Genomic DNA, 22437 nt, shown 5'->3' with positions numbered 1-22437 from the left:
ATCCCAAATTCTAGAAGATTCTTGACGGTCGGACTAGGATTGTTAATCACACCGTCAATCTCCAGTACACGAATTCCAAAGGAATGTAAACGCGATACTCATGCGTAAAACACGTATGAGTTGCGTTTTCGTTAGCTTGCTTGAGGCTTAAAACGGAAATTCGTAGCTTGTTGGATTGGACATTAGACTGCCGGCCATGACTGAATAATGTTTACCCAAGCAACCATGTAAGTTTTATGTACTTTTATTGTAGACCGTCATAAGTCTTCAAGACCAATTTTGGTCTTAAATGCCATCATAAGAGTGTAATAAATCCCAAATTGTTACTTGGGTAGTCAGCTCCCAAGAAATCTGCAAAACATTCAAGCGTTTAATTTTAGATCGGATAAATGTAAGCCCCAGTTCGGCCAAACACTCTGGATGATAGAGCTTAACTCAAAGAGCTGGCTCTAGCGACTTGAGTTTATATCTGTTCGGCGCTTTTACAACATGTCGATTAGGATTAAGCGAAAAAGTATGTTGAGAATCATCAGATACTTCTGGCGAATCGGAAAGATTCATTTGATTCTTATTGCACGTACGAGCGAAAAGGGTTTAATTATTCGTACCATGTAGAAATAAAAACAAAAGCTAAAAAAACTACTTAGAGTAAGGAGGGGTAAAAGTGCGATGCGGGTAAAAGTGCGATTCGATGATTTATCGGTGCAGATTCCGAGTGAATTGACTACATTGGCATGGATGGGTGACTACTTTGACAGTTTGAATCTAACGTAAACTTTGAATGCCTACGAAGCATAGTTGCTGAGTTATGCGCAAATGTTATTTTAGGGCTGTTTTGATGTAATTTTTCATTATACGGCAAATACGATATCAACAGGAGGACATTACTTGTTAAAAATTTGTAGCAGCGTTTTACATCACTCACATATCTGTTTTGAAAATACGGTGAAAAGAATTTACAAAATATATTTCGCTTTTCCACAATTTAATCAAACCTCGTGAAGCGCCTGGCGGGGTAAAAATGCGATTCCCGGACGGGGCAAAAGTGCGATTCATGGACGAGGCAAAAATGTATAACTAATTATATACAGCTTTAGGCACTATATTACAGATACTAGAAATGGAAGATCTGCAGAAAACTGCGTGCTCTACAGATGTTGGCCGAAGGAAACCAATGTTTACCGCTGATGAAACAAAAAACAAACGTTTGGAAAAGTTTCGATCTGACAGGGGCCGCAATACACCAGCGCAATATGGGAAAGGTGCAAATTGAGAATATTCCTTACCGAAACATACCGCAGATTGAAGATAATATGGTTTTGTTAGATACTGCTGTGCCAATTTCATGGATTCGAGCTTCGCATTTTTGCCCCGCGGTAATCGAACTTTTGCCCCGCTAGTGGCGTAAAAGTGCGAATCGGCACTTGATCAGAAGAAAGAAAAATTTATTTTGCATAACACTATTATTCCAGACGATTTATAGTTGAATGTGAAGACATTGAGTTACTGCATCACTATAAAATATATTTTGTTGTTGTCCTTCTTTATATCTCAAGAAAATTGATGATAACTTAAAACATCTCACTTATGCCCCGCCCTACTCTATTTAATATTCACTGGGAAGTGCTTTGTCTATCCCTCTTATGCGAACCACCCCAGATCAAACATACCACAGCTCCCAGCCGTTGAGCCCAATTAAACACAAAATCCGCGCTTGTAATAGCTCTAAACATAGAGTAACGGTAACTTCGTTTAGCAGAATTCCCATCGATCGTAGTCATATGTCACATTGTGACGGGTTCCGGTGTTCCTTGGAGCACCGCCTAGAGCCGGGATAGCTCGTGCAGTTCCAAGGAGTCTTCTCCGTTCAACTCGATCTTGGGCCACTCGTCGCTAATTTCTCAGGCGTCTTACGAGTCGACAGCGAAGCTCCGTCCGACACGTGCCAGTTTCGTATTTTCTCTGAAATTACTGGACTGCACAGAGTCAGGTCCAAGACTTCCTGCCTTTTGGCATTAATGTATACAGGTTTATTGCCTTTATCAGCAATGTCGGTATTGTTTGATGAGAGAAATTCTAAAAGGCACTCACCTCAATTGTTGATATTGGTGCTTCCCCACAAAGTGTGATGAGCGTTTGCATTGCAGCCGATGATAAAGTCTTTATTGACTTCTCTGTAGTATTTGACAAACGCTGTAACCTCTTGAGTGGGAACCTCAGGAACGTCACCAGGAAAATAGGCCGATGCTACGATAATATCGGATTTTCCCCTGGCGGTTGGTACCTCAACTCTGATCGCGACGATTTCTCGTTTGATGAACTCTGTAATGGGAAAACAATTAATGTTCGCGTTGATCAAGACAGCAGTTCTCGGAGAGTCATGCTTGTCTTCATATAATAACATAGAATACCTTGTATTCTTCTTTTGTAGATCCAGGGCTCTTGAATCAGGTCCACACCGTCTTTGATAAACCTCCTGGAAAGTATACCCGATGCAGCTTTCGTGTGATGGAGATTTATCTGCAGAACCCTAGTGCACTGCATTTTTGTGAGTTTTCCGCTCATTAGCATTTATGAGAGACGGAATCCCTGGAGGTTTAGGCTTCGTGGAGGCCGCAGTTTCCTTACTACCAGTACCCGAACTCGCTTTGGATCGAGAGGGGGAGCTGGCTTCGTGTGGTCTCGCCTTTCCCACTGATCTTACCGGAATTTCTTAGGCCACTTGTGGAGACTGCTTTTTTGGTTTTACTCGGCCCTGGCACCGCCAGACTGTCAAGATCCATGGGCATGGGAGACTCATCTCGATGAGTCTTCTCTTTACCAAAATCTCTGTTAGGACCTCCTTGAGCATATTGTGGAGCCTTCTTTTTGGTACCAATGGCCCCATTGGTGCCCTGATTATCAGGATTCCTGGAGTTTTGAGACTCAGTGCCAGCGGGCCCTTGATCCTCTTTGACTTCGATGGTACTGGCCTCAGAAGTTTTTGCCTCCATGGGCTGGCTAGTGATTTGACGTTGCCTCGGATTTGCTCTCCTGCTCTCCTCAGCTGAGTCTCGCCAAAACGAAAGTTTATTATGAAGTTTCTACTTGATACTTGCTTGACGCATAGAAGCTTCATATGTTGTTAGCGACCAATTCGCATGTATTCCATTCGGATTAGTTCGCTGTAGAATTCGCCATTTGTCGGTAACGAGATTCTCATTTTGACTCTCTATGAGTCCTTTAAGCCTCTCGTCTTCGACTGACGTGCTTTGTGGGAAGAAAGCATGAAGAATTTCTGAATTTCGGAATATTATTTGCATCCAGAGCAACAAGTCTTGCTCGTTCCCATAGTGGAAGGTTTGGAACCACTTTCTTTAACCAATCCGAGGTTACCTACGAGCGGAATGGGTGGTTTGCTTTTGCAGATCCTGTTCCACTCGCTCTCGAGGGCAAAGATTCCTCTTCGTTTTTTTGGGGATCGGTTTTTCTCCACTGCTAGGCAGTTCCGATCCACGTGATCTTTCACCAAACACAGAGTCAGATTGAGTCAACACTTGCTCCCGTGCTTCCTTTCCAGGAAGCCCAGAGATAAGCAAACTCCTTATTTTCCTTTTCTGTGCTTTCGTCAGATTACTACGTCTCCACCGAATGCCGCTCTCAGCTGGACCTTCCACTTTAGGTCCATATCTAATTACGACATTTATTCCGCCGTCTTCATCATCTGTCGACTGACAACGAGTCGGCGTGTTGAGGATAGACAAGGAACAGGACTGAACCTCTGCTCGCGCATCGTTCAGGTTCTGTTCCTCCCCTATATTCATCTCCTCCTCCTTTATTTCTGTGTTTTCCGGCAGAGAGAGGCTGCCAGAGCCCTGAGGTTTGGTGTTAAGATTCTCCATGTGAATTCCACGAGTCGCTATGTAAGAAATGGTCCACTGCATCAGTGACCGACCGGCTTAATGCAGCAAGGGCAAATTACTTTGAGGGCTCCCTGGTACTCCACAGGCTCCGTTTGCGGCTGAGTATTTATGGAACCCCCTCCACCATTCATCCCTCGGCACGGGTCGCATCACACCTTGGATTAGGGGTTTATCTATTCCAGATCTTTACGTAATGGCCATGGTGTTGGCACCAATGCCAACATGTGAAGATGGGTGGGTGAGCGGTGCCTTCTTACCGCCATTGGAACAAAAGTCACAGTAACAACAGCTGGATGGATTCGTGCCACACCACTACGAAGGGTAGAGTCCAGAGGCGACGCCGGAGAGGGTGGAAGGGTCACGCAAAACACTGAATCCTAGCCGGAACGGTTTACCGACTAGGGACGACGCCAAACTGGAATTCTTTCGGATGACGGGAAAAGATCACTTTTGCTTAACACTACTTTTATTTAACTATACTTTTGCACAATGTGGCACTTTCACTTAGTTCTAATCACTTGTTGTTACTATCACGGTGGTTAAATCGATGTTGTCTCTAAGACGGTTGAAATACTTCTTTTTTTGCATTCTGTTAAACGCCCGTATTTATACTACACGGCGCGACATTCTGGTTATCTCGGGCAACTTCGGGAAGGTTCGACGAAATACATTGCTGACATAGGATAGAAGTGCCTAGAATGTTCGATGTACGTTGCTAGCAGATGCAGGTAGCTTGGAGATGCTTCTCGAATCTTCGAAAGCACGTGTTTCATACGGTTGGCGGATTTTAGCGTATTTTTCGCTGTCGCGAACACATGGATAACCGCTATTAAAAACCATCCTCCTTTTAGGGGCTTTGGATCCTCTGGTCTGCTCTTATACCCAAGAAAATAAACTTATGACGGACTTTTAATCAGGATACAGACCTAAACACAATACTAAAACTGCCATGTTGAAGATATTTGATGATATAGGGATGATTATGAATAAAGGAAAGCCAGTAGTTTTGATTTTATTGGATTTCTTGAATCGAAAGTTAGTAAACAAATTTGGTTTTTCGTGTCATGCTGTTGAACTGATTGGTTATTACCTAAGTGAGCGTTTTTAAACTGTTTGGGATAATTCTTGTTTTTATAATCATGTTTCGATTAGTTCAGGAGTTCCTCAGACTCAGTTTTAGATCCAGTTTTATTTTCGCTATATATAAAGGACTTTCCAAACATACTTAAACATTGCCTGATCCACCTTTATGCAGATGATGACGTGCAGTTGTACTATAGATGTAATAATCTAGATAAAAATGTAATCACTTCATAAGTGAACGACGATTTCTCGCGTATATCTGAGTGATCCGTGAGAAACAAATTATACGCAAAGTATATGGAAAACTGCGCTCATTGCATGTTAGTGCTAGTTTTTTGAGAACTGATACTAAAGTTGACTATTCAAAGAACCTATCCTTCCTCATTTTAGGTCATGTGATTTCCTATTGATGCAGGCTTCTTCAGTTGCATTCAACAAATTAGGAGTGGCGTTAAAGTCATGCATACGGTTTATTTATAATCTAAACAACTTTTCTCACGTTTCGCATTTATAATCACAGTTGATCGGATGCCCATTTCAAAATTTTGGTAAGCTTAGATGTTGCTTGCCAATGATTCGTTTAGTAAAATTCAAAGAACCGCACTATTTGTTTAGTAAACTAAGTTCGTTGTCAAAAATTTGTAATACCACGGTATCGATCCCGCAAGTATGGTAACTCATTTTTTGTTAGAGGCGTAGCAATTTGGAATTTATTCCCAAATGATTTGACTTTGGAAAGGTCAGAAGCAGCATTTAGGAGAGGATTGTTCAAGCTACGTCTTATGACAAGGCCTGCGCAGTATAATTTCTCCATCTGTTTTGGTCCATGGCAACTGATATCCAGTTCCTCGGGCACCCAGTGCTCGCCAGATCTCGCTCCACCTGGTCTTGACACCTCGCTCGCAGTGCCCCTCTTCGTCTTGTTCCTACCGGATTTGATGCGAAAACCATTTTTGCAGGATAGTTGTCCGGCATTCTAGCAACATGTCCTGCCCAACGTATCCGTCCAGCTTTAACCACTTTCTGGATACTTGGTTCACCGTAGAGACGCGTGAGCTCGTGGTTCATTCTTCGCCTCCATACACCGTTCCCTTGCACTCCGCCAAAGATGGTTCTTAGCACCCGCCGCCCGCCGTTCGAGGTGCTCGTAGGTCCTCTTCTAGCAGTGTCCACGTTTCGTGCCCGTAGAGGACAACCGGTCTAATTGGCGTTTTGTACAGTGTGCACTTTGTACGGGGGCTCAAATTGTTCGACCGCAAGTGTTTGTGGAGTCCGTAGTAGGCCCGACTTCCGCTGATAATACGTCTTTTAATCTCTCGGCTGGTATTGTTGTTCTCTGTTGCCAGCGAGCCAAGGTATACGAACTCGTCGACTACCTCGAACTCATCTCCATCGATTACCACGGTACTGCCCAAGCGAGCCCAGTCGCGCTCGGTCCCGCCCGCCAGCATATACTTCGTTTTAGTCGTATTTATCTTCAATCCAATCTTCTCTGCTTCGCGTTTCAGTCTGGTGTACTCCTCCACCGCCTCAAATGTTCTGCCGACAGCATCCACGTCGTCCGCAAAGCAGATAAATTGACTGGATTTATTGAAAATCGTGCCCCGCATTTCGATCGCCGCTCGCCTTATAACACCTTCAAGCGCAATGTTGAATAGCAGGCAGGAAAGAGCATCTCCTTGTCGAAGTCCCCTGCGAGATTCGAATGGGTCCGACAATCGACCCGAGATTCTCACACAGCACTGGATCCCATCCATCGTAACCATGATAGGTCTAGTAAGCTTACCCGGAAAGCCGTTTTCGTCCAAAATTTTCCATAGCTCTTGTCGGTTTACGCTATCATATGCGGCTTTGAAATCGATGAATAGGTGGTGCGTAGGGACTCGGAATTCGCGGCACTTCTGGAGGATCTGCCGCAGGGTGAAGATTTGGTCTGATGTAGATCGACCCTCCATGAAGCCAACCTGGTAACTTCCCACAAATCTATTGGCTATTGGCGATAGTCGATGAAAAAGGACTTGGGACAGCACTTTGTAGGCGGCATTCAGGATAGTGATGGCTCGGTAGTTCTCACAATCCAGCTTATCACCTTTCTTGTAGATAGGGCAGATAACCCCGGCTTTCCACTCCTCCGGTAGTTGTGCCGTATCCCAAATCTTGACAATCAGTTGATGCAGACAGCCGGCCAACTTGTCCGGGCCCATTTTAATAAGTTTCGCTCCAATGCCATTCTTTCCCGCTGCTTTGTTCTTCAGCCGCTGGATGGCTTCTTTAACTTCCCTTATCGATGGGGGTGGCACATCTTCGTCGCTTGCTGCACCAATGTGGTCACTTCCTCCGCTATCATGGTCTTCCGCCTACACGTCATTCAGGTGTTCATCGTAGTGCTGCTTCCACCTTTCGATCACCGCACGGTTGTCAGTCAAGATACATCCATCTTTATCTCTGCACATTTCGGCCCGCGGCACGAAGCCTTTGCGAGATCCGTTGAGTCTCTGATAGAACTTCCGTGTGTCGTGAAAGCGGTACAGCTGATCGAGTTCTTCGCACTCCTTCTCCTCTTGGTGGCGCTTCTTCTCCTTGAAGAGTCGGGTTTGCTGTCTCCGCTTCTGTTTGTATCGCTCCACATTCTGACGGGTGGCTCTACGCAGCATTTGTACCCGCGCTGCGTTCTTCTCAGCCAATATCTGCTGGCATTCCTCGTCAAACCATTCGTTACGTCGATTCGGTGCCACACTGCCTAGGACGTTCTCCGCTACGCTGTTAATGGCTGTTTTCACGGCATTCCAACAGTCCTCAAGAGGGGCTTCATCCAGCTCACCCTCTTCCGGCAGCGCGGTTTCGAGAGATAACGCGTAGTTTTCGGCGACCTCTGGTTGCTTCAGTCGCGCTAGATTATACCGTGGCGGGCGGCGGTATCGTATGTTGTTCACAACAGATAGTTTTTGACGTATCCTTACCATCATTAGGTAGTGATCCGAATCAATGTTAGCGCCCGGATAGGTTCTGACGTCGACAATGTCTGAAAAGTGCCGACCATCTATCAGAACGTGGTCGATTTGTGATTCTGTCTGGTTGGGTGATCTCCAGGTGTACCGATGGTAGAGGTTATGCTGGAAGAAGGTACTACGTATGGCCATGTTCTTGGAGGCGGCAAAGTCGACAAGTCTTAGGCCGTTTTCGTTCGTTTGCGGGTGGGCGCTGAACCGTCCAATCACCGGTTTGAATTCCTCCTCCTGACCAACCTGAGCATTACAGTCCCCGATGATAATTTTGACATCATGTCTTGGGCAGCGGTCGTATTCACGCTCCAGCTGCGCGTAGAATTTGTCTTTGTCATCATCGGTACTTCCGAGGTGAGGGCTGTGCACGTTAATTATGCTTATATTGACGAATCGGCCCTTGATTCTTAATCTGCACATTCGGGGGTTGATCGGCCACCACCGGATCACCCGCTTCTGCATCTCGCCCATCACTATAATGCTGTGCTCAGCTTGTGTGTATTGCCGCAGCTCTGGTAGATAGTATGACCATCTCTATACGTACGTACCATCGTTCCTTTCCAGCATACCTCCTACAGCGCTACGATGTCGAACTTGCGGTTCTTTACTTCTTTAGAAAGCACGTGAGTACTTCCAAGGAAATTTAGAGACCGACAGTTCCATTTTTTTTAATTTCCAATCGTTAGTCCGTTTTCGTCGCCTGGGTCTTTGCCGATTGTTCCGATTAGAATTATTATTATTACTTACGGGGTCCATTGCTTTGGTTTTTTAGTGGTTCAGGCTTGCAAAGCCCGCAACCAACCCCACAGTACCGCCGGAGGGCCAACGTAGCTCGAAGGAGCCCTCCTCCGCTGTCAGCATACGACCTATCGCGGCTGGTACCGCGAGGAGGTAGGGGTAGGAGTTGCTAGGTAAGAGGCTGTGAACCACTGTGGGGTCTATTTTATGCCCAGTGCACAAGGCACCGATGGTACGCATTACCAAGCCGTTTACCAGCCATACTAGGATTGTTTAAGCACTTTCAATGAAAATAACGACGATAAAATTGTTATGAATTAGAAATTATGATTGTACCCAATTTATGTGAGTCTAGTTCTACCATCTATGATTCATTGTGACATTTGAAAAGGCATTGTCTTAAGTTGCAGAATAAATACGAAAAATAAATAAAAAATAAATAAAGTACATTCGCAGGGCGGCGTAAGCTTTTTGAACGAACTTACCAACCACTTATAATTCGCCGCCGTCAACGGTTACAGTCCGTGGGAGGCGTGCGTTTGTATCCTTTAGTGTATTTGGTCTTCTACGCAATAATAGCCCAATCCTTCTATACTCCGCTTTCAGTCTGGCGTAGATTGCCTCCGTCGTCGCAAAGCTTCTGGCTAGGGTTTTAAAGGGATCGAAACTTGACTGAGACTGCTTGAACGTGCGTGAACTGCGTACGCTTTCTGTATTTAACTTGCGCTTCAAAATTTTTTTTGCCGATTTTCAGAAATTCCATTGTTTGAATTTGCATTTTTGTTTCGTGTTAGAAGCGTTAACTTAACTCGCATACTCATTTTTCGAGTTTTTCAGGCTGTAGAACCTACAGACAATTGATTTTATAAAAAAAATTTAATTCATATCCTGCAAATTAGTTTTTTGCCCCTCGATTTTTCAAGCAAATTTCCAGGGGGAGTGTGAAAAAAACTTTAAAAATGATTTGCAATGGCCTAACTGCGTTCTTCTTGCCAATCTGAAAATCAGAATTTTTATTTCAAACAAAAATAATGCTTTTGAAATTCACAAAATCAATGACGACTAATTTCACCTTAATCTTGGGAAGCACAATACAGATATCCCAAGTAACAATTTGGGTTTTATTACACTCTTATGATGGCATTTAAGGCCAAAATTGGTCATGAAGACCACCATAAGAGTACAATAATACTTACATTGTTGCTTGGGATGTCCATTTATTCTAAATGGGAGCCTATCTTCCCCTATTCGTGTTCTTATGGTACGGTACGTGTTTGAAAACGTTGATAAAAACTAATTTAGTTTTTGTTTTAAGATTAAAAACCACATACGCTGTTTCAAAAGAATTAAAAAATCAAAACAAACCATAAAACAATTTGTTTACGTGACCTATCAATTGTACGCGGACCCAAAAAGGGTAATTCAAGATAAATTAAATTGAACCAAGCTATCAGCTAAACCGTTTATGGGAGAGTATCTATGCAAGCTGTAACCACGAAGGAAAAGATTTATTCCGTTTATCTACCGGGTATTCCGTCACATGGAAACAGTAACAATCCGCCCTGTTCTAATACATTTTACTCGGAACCCGTTTTCCATTGTTCGGTCCCAGAGTCATTCGCTGCGTCTCCACTGTCTGTACGTGCTTCGGTTTCGGTCAGTCAGTTATCTAATAATGAAACGAATAAATTGTCGGTTCGCCACTGGTGGTGCTACATAATTCTGGTTGCATTACTCCCTTGATTTATTATTAAGCTCACGACGGTACACACATACATCTCAGCTCGTGCAGCACCATACCGGTGCTGTGCTGGCAAGATCAGCAGCACGAGGATCTCTTTATATACAACAAAAAATTTCATCAGTGTCCCATGTACTCTGTGCTTAAACCGAGATGGCATTCGGTGCCTTTATCCGTAGTAGCATCGACCACGCACAAATGAGAATACGGAAATAACCTGCCGGCCTGCGAACCATAACCTAACTCGGTTGTTGTTTCTATCTTCTTCTCTTTGCATATCAGTGGAATCCAGGTATTGTTTTCATAATAGGAAAGGAAAGCTCCACTGCGAAGCTTACCTGCAGTAACAGTACAGTACAGTGCACTCCTGCATAGTAACACTGCAACGGCGGACAATAAGCCAGTCCGTATTGTACGGCGATTATTTATTCCAGTCTACGGGGGCGCTTAAAATTCCAGGTGATTTGTGTTCTACAGATGGGATCCTGCCGGTGCGCCGAACAAGAAATTCTCACACACTGAAGGCGCCTTATCTTGGCTTTCGATGACGTTATATGATTGATATTAGCACACAACACACTTATGTTGCAACTAAAGACATCGTTTGGAGTATTTGAAGTTATTTACGGAAAACAGGCTCGCGGTCATATAAATGTTTTGAAATGTCTTATTTTATGTACCACTTTGGAGGCAATTGGCTCTACACACAGAGTTAGCATTGGTACTATAATCGAATACAGCGTGTCTCAAATCTATATGGGTACTCTCGTAGCTAATTTGCGTGTTTTGAGATAGTAGTGTAATTTAAGAATTGTACTTTTGAATGGTCAATCATTAGGAATTGCAGTAATTTAGTGGGTGCGCCAATCATCAATCTTTTCAACATGTGCAGCTTTCAACATCGACGTTAACATTTACTGAAAAATTATCTATTAAAGTTGTTCCCATTACCGTTACAATCGCCGCTTGTTGACCAGTATTCTGTGTGGTTTTTTACATGTCTATCTTACATTAATTGCATTTTTAAGTCATTTGGTATAGAGAAATTCCGCGCGAAATCACCCTAAAAAGTTAGAAGCTGAAGTAAACCTTTGTGTTTTGGATTAAACATTACCAAGGGGAACTATTTGGTTTAACTATTTGCTTACAGGGTGAGTAGTAGTAACTGTCAGTGTATTTTGGACGTGTTTATTTAGAAATGGGTTAATCACAGATGTATCTGCATATTTTCCGTTTAGAGTGTATTCAAATGTCAACACAGCTTGCAAGTTTGTTTTGGATTTTCATCCGTTTCGTTTTGGACGCAAAAAGGAAACTTGGGATAAGTCTTTTTTTGAAAAATTTTCGACCGTGTAATATTTTAAGGAAGCTAAAGCCATCGGAATAAACGATCTTTAGTACCATCAAGCGATACAAGGAAACCGATGCTGCGAATATGTTCCCCAAACCTAGCCGTAAATGGACTGTAAGGACACCGGAAGCAATCAAACGAGTAAGAGAGCGAATTCGACGGATTTGAGATCAGTTTGGACGTAAGATGACAACTGGCAATTTCGCAGTCAACCATGAAGAATAGTTTGAAAGATGATCTTCGATTGAATCCATACAAAAATCAACGGTGGCACGGTTTGACTGAAAAGCAGAAGGTTGCAAGAGTCGAAAGATGTCGGAAGCTCCTCCAGCGGCACGGTGATTGTGTGAAATTTTGTTATTGCACGGAAAAATGTTCCTGCTATCAGAATCACCGCAACCAACAAAATGATCGGATGCATGCAGCACATCATTCTGATATTCCTCAGGACAAACTGACTGTTCAAAGGTATGGGGATGTTTCTCCAAAAATTTGAAGGGTCCTTTGCTGTTAATCAAACATTAAATATTACATCGAAAATGTTTTGAAGAACCATTTGCTTCCCATCGTCAGAAACACTACAAAAATGCACCATATTGCTTTCAACAAGATTTTGCACCGTCTCACCAGGTGAAAGATGCACAGGCTTTGAGGTGTGAGAACAATTTTGCGGATTTTATTTCTTCGAAAGAATGGCCTCTCCGCCTGATTTGAATCCTCTCGACTTCTATGCATAGTGTTGCATGCTAAGATAACTAGCACCAAAGGATTGACTTTCAAACAACGTTTGCTTATCAACTTAGGGACTATATTGGCACACTTCACTGTGTCTGATTTTTAATTTCAGGTATGATAAATTTAAGTTTGTCACGAGGTTTTCAAGCCACCGTAAATCTCGCATGTGCATAATATTGCTCCATTTATAAAAAATATTTCATTTATAAAAAAATGTATTTTTGATCTTAATTTTCTTAATTACTGGCTTTACACGAAAATTTCCGAATATCCGGTTAGTCTCATACAACCGGTGCTTACATACTGAGAATCTTTTCGTATGGTAATTTAGCATCGTTTGCTTCCGTGTCTCGCTCGTTGCATTTTTCCGACAGCAGTTGTTTTAGAACGCCATTTTGAATTCATTTGAGCACACTTAGCAATGGTGCGTTTACAAACCGGAACTTTTGTTGAAATCTTATAAACGTGCATTTTAATCGTAAAATCGGTTACCTACGAACATCGCGCGTTATTTCTATCATATAATTATCAAATATCGAAAGCTTGACAGCTTTTATACAGCTCCCTAATAAAGTAGTCAGAGTTTTTAAGCAAGCTCTATGATCGAAGGATGCAAAAAGGTGTCTCGCGCAGTCAATGTTTTCGATTTAATTGCCAAAATAAATCAGTTTGTTCTTTAAACTTAGGTTTTATCGGCTCATCAGTCAGTCAGTCAGTCACTGACTGATGAGCCGATAAAACCTAAGTCTAAAGAATTATTGAATACAGTCGATAACCACGTCAAATAAACCAGTTGAATCGTTTGTTTGAGAAACCCCACAAACGCCATTTTTATGAAAATTGACTTTTTAACAGTTTTCGAATCCTTGAGGAGATCCACACCTTCCCTCAAAATTCCAGAAAAAGTTAGTTCCACGAACCCCTTTTAATTGGGGTTGCAAATATCCGTTTGTTTGAGAAACCCCAAATATCCATGTTTCCGATAATCACCTAGAGCGGCGCTGCGATAGGTACAAAATTATCATTCAATATTTACGTGCAATGTTGTAAGCAGTAATCGCAACACAATTCAATAGTATAAAAATGTCTTCGGAATCGAAAAATTACGAGTTGGACACAGTCGAAACGAAGAAACATAGTGTTCGGCGGACTACAGAATGCAAGGCGAAAGTTATTAAAAGTAAAAGAACGGCGTATAAAATCGAAAAGAAAAGGATGTTTTAGCTGAAAAAGTTCGAGTTGATTGCAAATGCAGATAAGCTTGGATTAGTTAGTCGACAAGATAAACGTAAATAAACCGTACTTGTAATCTAGATACAGTAAGAACTGTAGCAATCTCATTCCGGAAATCAGACTAAACTATCCATGCGTTTCTAACAAAAGCAGTAACTCACCATTTACTATACAATGTTAATAATAGCACAATATATAAATAAAAGGCTTAATCTTCTATTTATCTTTTTTGTTAACTCGTTGCTTTTCCTAATGTAAGTAATCCGTCGAGCACTCCCGAGTAACTGTAAAATCAATAGTTTATCATTTCGAAGTATTTAAGATGCTGTTCACGTATCTCCATTTCCTTTTGGTATAACGTAATTTGAGAACAGGCCCTTATTCTCAGATTCTGTTCCATAATCATAGTACGGTTGTTATCCAAGATTTAAAATGTTTATTTTCTGGTTATAATATCTTTAATTACAACTAGCAAAGTATCAAGGTATCCTATTCGATGTGAATTCGTGTTACTGACAGTAACTTACTGTGGTCCATTTCTGCAGTTCAAAAACCGCCGTTACTCCATTTACCTTTTATTTTTTAATAGGTAAATGCAAACCATGATAAAAATTTGGATTAAAAAAGAACAAAACTTTTTCTAAAACTTGTATTATTCTACTTCAAAATTTTTAATAAATGATATTTAGCGCCCCTCCCCTCTTCTTCTTCTTAGCGGTACGTACTTTTTTAACATCCTCAGTGATATATGGTAGCAAATTACATACTATGAGCATGGAAAGATCACAAGTTTGAATAAAAACGGCCTAAAACTACTTAAGTGCACTGTCAATTTCTCGTTTGTTTGAGAAACCCCAAATATCCATCAACTTTAAAGCCTTGTAATTTCAGCTAGAATCAATATTTTGATCAAAAGATAAGTCTACATAATGTATTTTAGATATTATCATAGAACCTCATACCAAAAAATAAAAGGATTGGTTTAAAATTTTGAGAAAATCAGTTTTTTGTTGTTTTCCAACAATAGTGTCGAGTGGACTTGTGGGGTTTCTCAAACAAACGATTCAGTTTGTCTCAGGAAACATTTCGGTATGTCGGATCTCCACTACCTGTTTCGCAATGGCCACGTAACCAAAAACGTCCTCAAATCGTACGCGAGCTCGAATGACAGTGATCGCACCACCTGCTTCGGTGGATCCAGATCAATTCCTTTCTACTAACAACTCCTTCCTGTGACACTTGTGGATGATGCAGAGGATTCCTCAGTCTCTAGTAGCTAGTCTAGTAGTGCCGGAGTAACATTCATTTCCCTCCCAAATTGACCTGCATGGGCGTGGCCAGCTTTGCTACTGATCATCACTAAGAATTAGATCACCAGAAAATGCACACTGAACATGATCTGCTACTTCCAAGCATCATTCTGATGGTTCTTCGTGCATTCTCAGCTGATCTAGATCAATCGCGGGCAACTCACGGGTGGTCAAACTATGCTATGCTATGCTATGCTGCTTTATTTTACTGACAGTTAATGGTATTAACAATTTTGGTTCACCAAAGACTGAGTAATACATTTTATGTCATTCGCATAGTGTCAGCAGCGGCACGATCATCAGTGCTGCCAGAAACACAGTTTATTTTAAACAAAAAAATGTATGAAACTTAACGTCCTTGTCGCATAACTCAATTTTTCAAAAAAAATTTACAGTGGAAAGCATAATAATTGATGCGTTAGGTAAAATCTCAAAGTGGTAAATCTGCGTCGAGAAATGAAGTGGAAAGTTATCACAATGATTTAGATCAAAAATAATGCAACAGCGAAACCAAATTATACCTTCATAATGCAGGATATTTTTCTAACCATCTTTGAAAGATTACTAGAATAACTCAACGATTTTTCTTTTGTTTGCAGATTCTGGACGAGGTGTACTCAGTGTTAAATTACATTCGAACCACGCCGATGCTGGCTCGACCGTTTAAGGTAACGGACGAGCTGTTCGATCTGTCCACAATGGCCATGGAATATTTTAAGGAGTACATTGAGCCAAACTTACCTGATATCGCATACTTTAAGAAGGACTACAGTAAGTATCGGAACCATTTCCCCTTAATTAGAATTTTTGTTTTCTTTTTGTCTTTTGTTGCAATGTTGATATGGAACTCAGCTCTACATACTTGACAAATTACAACTTACACTGCTTGCTTGTTTTCTTTACATGAAAGTTTGTTGTTTTTGAATGTACTGCCATTTTTTCTTTCTTCTCCATGCAGCATCTAGTACAAAACCGTTCGCGGCACTGGAGGTTTCCTCCTCGATTCTGTCTCGAGACACATCACACTCGAGCTCGTCCTCGCCTCCGCAAAGCAACATGGTACTTCGGAAGGGTATCCGTAAAATTAAACAGGGAATGAAAAGGTAAATTTTAGCGTCGCACCAAACGCCTGATCTAAAATTTGGTTGTTTTTGTGCTCCACACTCTGTTTTTTCAACCTTGAATAAAATTTATGGCGGCTAATTACGGGTTGTTCAAATTAAACGAAAAAAATATTACATTTGGTTTAATAACCTAGCATAATATAGTTATTAATATGCTGAACGAATAAAATTTCGTTAAATCGAGTAAAAATTGTTGACTACCAAAATAATTAACCTTTTCCGAGTCACAACCACTTAGTCGTTAGTCTAATCTCTATATTTCAATAATGTCGACTAACCTAATTTTTTCTTATCTTCTTTTCGTTGTTTCATCATCAACAACAACAACAACAGATATAATAATCAATTATCAGTGTTACGCAGCGAGTTGCGTACCTGCAAGAGGAAAGCAACCGAGCAGGCAAAGCAAATTGCCGAACAGCAGAAACTGCTGGCGGAACAGCAGAAACAAACACTGGAGTATGCAAATCGGCTCGACGAAAACGATAAAAAGAACGAGGAGATATCGAGGAAGTTTTCCACGCTGCTACAGGTAAGTGTGGTTCCTTTCTTGTCTCCCCCAACCTAACTCCCCCTTTTTGCTTGGGCGATTGTACCAAAAAAGCCTCTTTAGAGAAACATTCCTTCAGTAGACTTGGTTAGCTGCAGAGCGTGAGAAAAAATTAAGTGGATGAAAGTAGTAAATATCTTTTCGACAAATGCGTATTTGCGTACGCCATCCGGAATTGAATTAATCAAAGACGGAAAGTTTGAAGTCAATGTCAGCCACATCTGTGCCATCTAATTTGGTTTTCTAAACATTGAACTTGCACTCACCGGAATAGAAAACTTCTGAGTATTGTTAGACTTGCTATCATTATTTGTTATCAAATGTTCAATGTCGAGAGGGAAGTTCTATTCTGCTTATTCTTTAAATTTGAATTTGAATTTGCGCGTGATAGCACAAAGTTTTCTGAAACTAGAACATATCAATCCCAAATCCCAAAACCATTTCAATCAATGTAATCAAAACCTAATAATAACGCAACACGCAGGAAGCAAAAAGAAAAAAATAAAGAACCGTTAGCGATTTTCCAAGAAACAACAGAAACGGCTATAAGAAATAAAAGCCGACATAATGAAGGTGCTGCCTTAGGTTATTTCGCTGGTTATTAGAGAGGAACAAGGAAATTTGCAAGTTGCTGTGCAACCCGACGAATAGAACCTCGTGTTTGAACCTCCTACAATTTCTTCACTGCTGTATTGCGATAATCTGAGTTTCAACCCAAGGACGTGCAACGGAATGCGTCCTTGGTTGGGGTTGGGGAATTGTAGAAATTTAAATCTAAAGAATTATAACTTCTAACGGCGAAGAATTGAGATGATGCTGGGGATAAATTATTTCAAATATTGCTTATATTTAATACGGGATTTATATAAGGGAGAGATTATTCGATTCCATTTAATTCTACTACTACAGATAATGTAGTGGTGTTTGTAGGTCCCCCGATTTTGCCAACCTGCTCTGCATCAACGCGTCTCCTGGACGCACCGCAAGGAAGTACTCTGTTAGCTTAACCTTACTCACCATTGCTATAACCAGTACAACGCATTCAGGATCAGCGAAACGTTCGTAGTGCCTCTGGAAATGTCCGAAGTACCGAATGGCAGAGGTTTCCAATGAAACAGAACGTCGGGGAAGAAAACTTGTTTCGAGAACCAGAGTTTCTGTGGATGTCATCCACCAAGTACTGGCATGTCTTGGATAAATCCGCTGGAACAACCAGCGAAGAAATACGTCCTCGTCTACGGTGTCATGTCAAGGTTGGAGTGTCGATTGTCGATGTTAGTCGTTTCTTATATTGGTGGAAGATATTTCAGTGTTCCGCTTGTGCCTTTCTAAGATGTGTATTGTTGTTTATTTATAGGCCCTATTCTGTAAGCCACGTCGAGCAACTCGAGCCGGCTCACTGTCGAGTGTCGAGTAAGGAAAAACAAAAAAGAGACATCACTGCGGCTCAAAATGCGAGACTTATCAAAATAGGGTCCTATAATTTATCAGACCCTTATTGTCATTCTAATTTGCGTCATTCATGAAAACTGATCCATAATCCCGGGAAGACAACGTCTAGATTACAAATATGACCGACACGTGGTAGCAAACCTCCCGCCATGTCGTAGCTAAAAGTAATAGGCTTATTTTTGCTGTGGTAGGAGGTGACAAACCTTTTTGTTGTACTGACGGTAAGCACATTGCTCAAACACCAATCTTAAAATCTGTCTACTAGGCGTTACAGTTCAACGCAGTCGGAGTCCGTTCTGATTATCTTAAAGACTTTTCGGCATAAAGAGCTCGAAAACCAGTTGGCAGGAGAGCTGACAGTTCAAGTGCATAAAGAGAAAAAGCAAAGGTCGAAGGTACCACTCTGTGGTACGCCAAAAATGTTGGTGAATGCATCAAAAAACGCATTTTCAATTACAGAACGGCGAGGAAACTCGCAGTTAGACAAGCCTCGCATGGAGGATACCGTGATTAACCCAATCATTCTGCTGCTTTCTGGTCCGTGTAAAAAAGCAAAACCTTGGGTTTAAACGTCTTTAACCCTTCTTTATCGGCAGACTCCGCAGCCGGCTGTTAAAATACAGAAAAATTACGGGGCTAAGTAGTGCAACGACCCTACTGATTCTATATAATAATACCGCCCAGTGTAGTTTCGAACTTACGACGACTGACTTGTTAGGCTGGCATCGTACCTCGAAGCTAACTGGAAGGTCCCTGTACACTGCATCAATTTGCACTCTTTCATTCATGTTAGTTCATTCAGTAGTGACAGAGGTCTACTGAAACTGATAGAGCACTTTCTCAGGATGCCAGATGTAATATTATCGTCAGATCCGGCCACTGATGAATATTTTAGTTTCTTGATGGCAGTTTCAAAAATCTCATAAGTTTCACGAAAAATGTTAAGGTTGATGAATTCGCAAGCAGGGCCTCTGACACCGGCAATTACTTTGTTCCACTCGTTAAGCCAGATTTCCGTTAAAACGTTTATATCGAAATTAGACTCTGTTACAGCTTAAAAAAATAATGAATTTGGTTCGAATTCCGCATACATTCTGATAGTAAATCACCAGCTGACTGAAGGTGTTCAGCTGCAGATAAAACATAAAGCTGGAAACGGGGAATACGTCATCGATTTCGTTATCATGGGAATTATCGTACTTGCCTGGTCCGGAATTTTGGGAGCCCCGTTCCGGCTATTGTATATCAGCAGTACTGAGGGAATTATCATACTGAAATTTAGTAAGATTTACGTTTTGGGGGCTTCCTTTGGGAGCGTTAATCAACATGCCCATAGACAACGCTGAATCCAGCTTACGAGCCATAATTGCGGACGATATAATCCGCCGCCGCACGAAGCTAACAATGTACAAAACCCTCATTAGACCGGTAGTTCTTTATGGACTTGAAGCCGTGACGCTGCTCACGTAGGACACACGCGCCCTTGCCGTGTTCGAGCGGAAAGTGCTGCGGACGATATTTGGCGGAGTACAAACTGAAAGCGGAGAGTGGCGGAGGCGTATGAATCACGAGCTACAGGCACTGCTTGGGGAGACTACCATCGTACATCTAGCGAATGTTGGCAGGCTACGGTGGGCCGGACACGTCGTAAGGATGCCGGACGACAGTGCGACGAAAATAGTCATCTTCAACATCCCCACCGGCACCAGGAACAGAGGGGCCCAACGTGCACGATGGCTCGACCAGGTCGAAAGCGATTTGCGACTTCTGAGACGACTAGACGACTAGTCAATTCGTCTGCTGTGCCGATGACATGGATATTATCGGCAGAACATCTGTAGCGGTGGCTGAACAGTAAACCAGACTAAAGCGCGAAGCAGAAAAGATTGGGTTAAAGGTAAATACGTCTAAAACAAAGTACATGCTGGCCAGCGGAACCGAGTTTGAGGTAGTCGATGAATTTGTCTACCTTGGCTCACTGGTAACGGCGGACAATGATACCAGCCGTGAGATTCGGAGGCGTATTACCAGCGGAAGTCGTGCTTACTATGGGCTCCACGAGCAATTGCGGTCGAGCAGACTAAGTCCCCGTACAAAGTGCACCCTGTACAAAACGCTAATTAGACCGGTTGTTCTCTACGGGCATGAAACATGGTCAATGCTCGAGGAGGACCTGCGAGTGCTCGAAGTTTTCGAACGACGAGTGCTAAGAACGATCTTCGGCGGCGTACAGGTAAACGGAGTATGGAGGCGGAGGATGAACCATGAACTCGCACAGCTCTATGGCGAACCCAGTATCCAGAAGATGGCTAAAGCTGGACGGATACGATGGGCAGGGCATGTTGCAAGAATGCCGGACAACTACCCTACAAAGATGGTGTTCGCCTCAAATCCGGTAGGAACAAGACGACCAGGAGCGCAGCGAGCAAGATGGTTAGACCAGGTGGAGCGAGATCTGGCGGAGAGTACTCGGTGTCCGAGGAATTGGAGAGCGGTAGCCTTCAACCGAGTTACATGGAGAAACTTTGTTCAACAGGCTTTGTCTTAGGACAAAGCCTAAGGTAAGGAGACGACTAGGAAATTGGCGACGGGTGGCCCAAGACCGAGTTGAATGGAGACGAGTGCTTGAAACAGCACGAGCCACCCCGGCTCTATGCTTCTGAAGAAGAAGAAGAAGAAGAAGAAGAAGAAGAAGAAGAAGAAGTAGATAATCCGTGCTCACAACATTTCAACAGCATTTTTGACATTCCTGTTTACATCGATTATTTTCTAGCCGCGCACGGCTAGACAGAACTAGAGGAACGTCGGAAAAAGAAATGGTTGACGTAAACAGAGATGTCAAAAATTGTTCAAATGTTACGAAAACGGATCACGCCGTCCGCCATTATGGTCCCTAAAAGGCTGGATTCGAAGAAATTGGAGATAGTTTCCACTTATGGTCTATGGATTCTGGCAATCTGGCGCATAAAGTGGTTCATGTTTGCCGAACCCTTACTTACATACTTCACTTTAGTGACGACGGTCCATTATCATTCCTGCACCGAATTCACTTTGCTTCTCCAATACTGTCGGTCCTGGGCTCCAGCAGCACCAGCAGAACGTGCTTCGTCCTTGACAGCGCACATGCATCGGGTGCGAGGTCTGCCACGAAGTATATGGCCTCTTTCTGGTTCTCTGCTACAAATAGTTTTGGCTACTATTTCATCGGGCATTCTGGCCACATGCGCAACCCACCGCAGCCCGACACATTCTACTACTTTCATTAATTCAGCATATTTGCATACTTGATACAGCGTGATTCATGCAACTGCGCAACACTCAATTTTGCATTTTGCCACCAAGTATTGGTAGCAGAATTTTATACTTGAAAATCCCAAGCACTCGTCGTTCAGCTTCCTTTAGCGTCCATGATTCATGTCCGCAAAGGGCCACCAGCAAGATTAGTGTTTTGTAGAGCGACAGTTTTGTCCGAATTTGCAAACTACGGGACTTAAGCTGGTTACATAATTCGTATAAATCACGATTCGCGGCTGCAATTCGTCGTTTTACTTCACGGCTTACATCGTTGTCACATGTCATGAGCGTCCCAAGCTATATGAATTCCTCCACTACTTCATATCGTTCCCTACTCAGCTCCACTTCGGCACCAACATCATTTGTTCTCCCGCGTTCCCTGCCAGCAATCATATACTTTGTTTTGGCGGTGTTAATGGAGAGTCCTAATTTCGCTGCTTCCCATTTAAAAAGCCTAAAGACCTCTACCACTACTGTACGGTTGATTCCGAGATTGAAAGCGCATCCCCTTGCTGCACCCCATCCAACGCTACTAAAGCGGCTGAGGTTTCACCGGCTATTCTAACGCATGATTTTAACCAACGTCCAATCAACGTCCAATAAATCAACTTTGCTAGTTTCGCCGGACAATCGAGTCCTAACATTATCTGCCATAGCTTATTTCGTTTGGCCGAATCGTACGCCGCCTTAAAGCCCTCAAACAGATGACGAGTCTGCAAGTTGTATTTCCGGAACTTGTCTAGTAATAGGGTAAGTATCTGATCCGTCGTGGAGTAGCCCTCACGAAAACCGGCTTGCCGACGAAGGACTCCTTTAATGGTCTTAGTCTGCAGAACTGAATACTAGAGAGTACCTTATGGACAGAATTGAGCAATGTAATTCTTCAATTATTTTTACAGTCGAGTCGCTGTCCTTTTTCTTT

The 22437-nt window shown here is 42.4% G+C and overlaps 1 protein-coding gene across 2 annotated transcripts in view; it reads left to right on the top strand.

Annotated features, from left to right (window-relative positions):
• Positions 1-22437, top strand: part of LOC128734027 (uncharacterized) — a 206407-nt gene that overhangs the window by 179269 nt on the left and 4701 nt on the right. For both annotated transcript variants that reach the window (XM_053827993.1, XM_053827992.1), the window contains exons 6-8: positions 15695-15866; positions 16054-16198; positions 16553-16751. In XM_053827993.1, the coding sequence (XP_053683968.1) occupies positions 15695-15866; positions 16054-16198; positions 16553-16751 (516 nt within the window). The remainder of the gene's footprint in view (positions 1-15694; positions 15867-16053; positions 16199-16552; positions 16752-22437) is intronic.

Source organism: Sabethes cyaneus, chromosome 2 (assembly GCF_943734655.1).
Source record: "Sabethes cyaneus chromosome 2, idSabCyanKW18_F2, whole genome shotgun sequence".
NCBI lineage: Eukaryota > Metazoa > Arthropoda > Insecta > Diptera > Culicidae > Sabethes > Sabethes cyaneus.
Note: the sequence above shows the minus strand (reverse complement) of the source record. Positions and strands in the feature narration are given on the sequence as shown.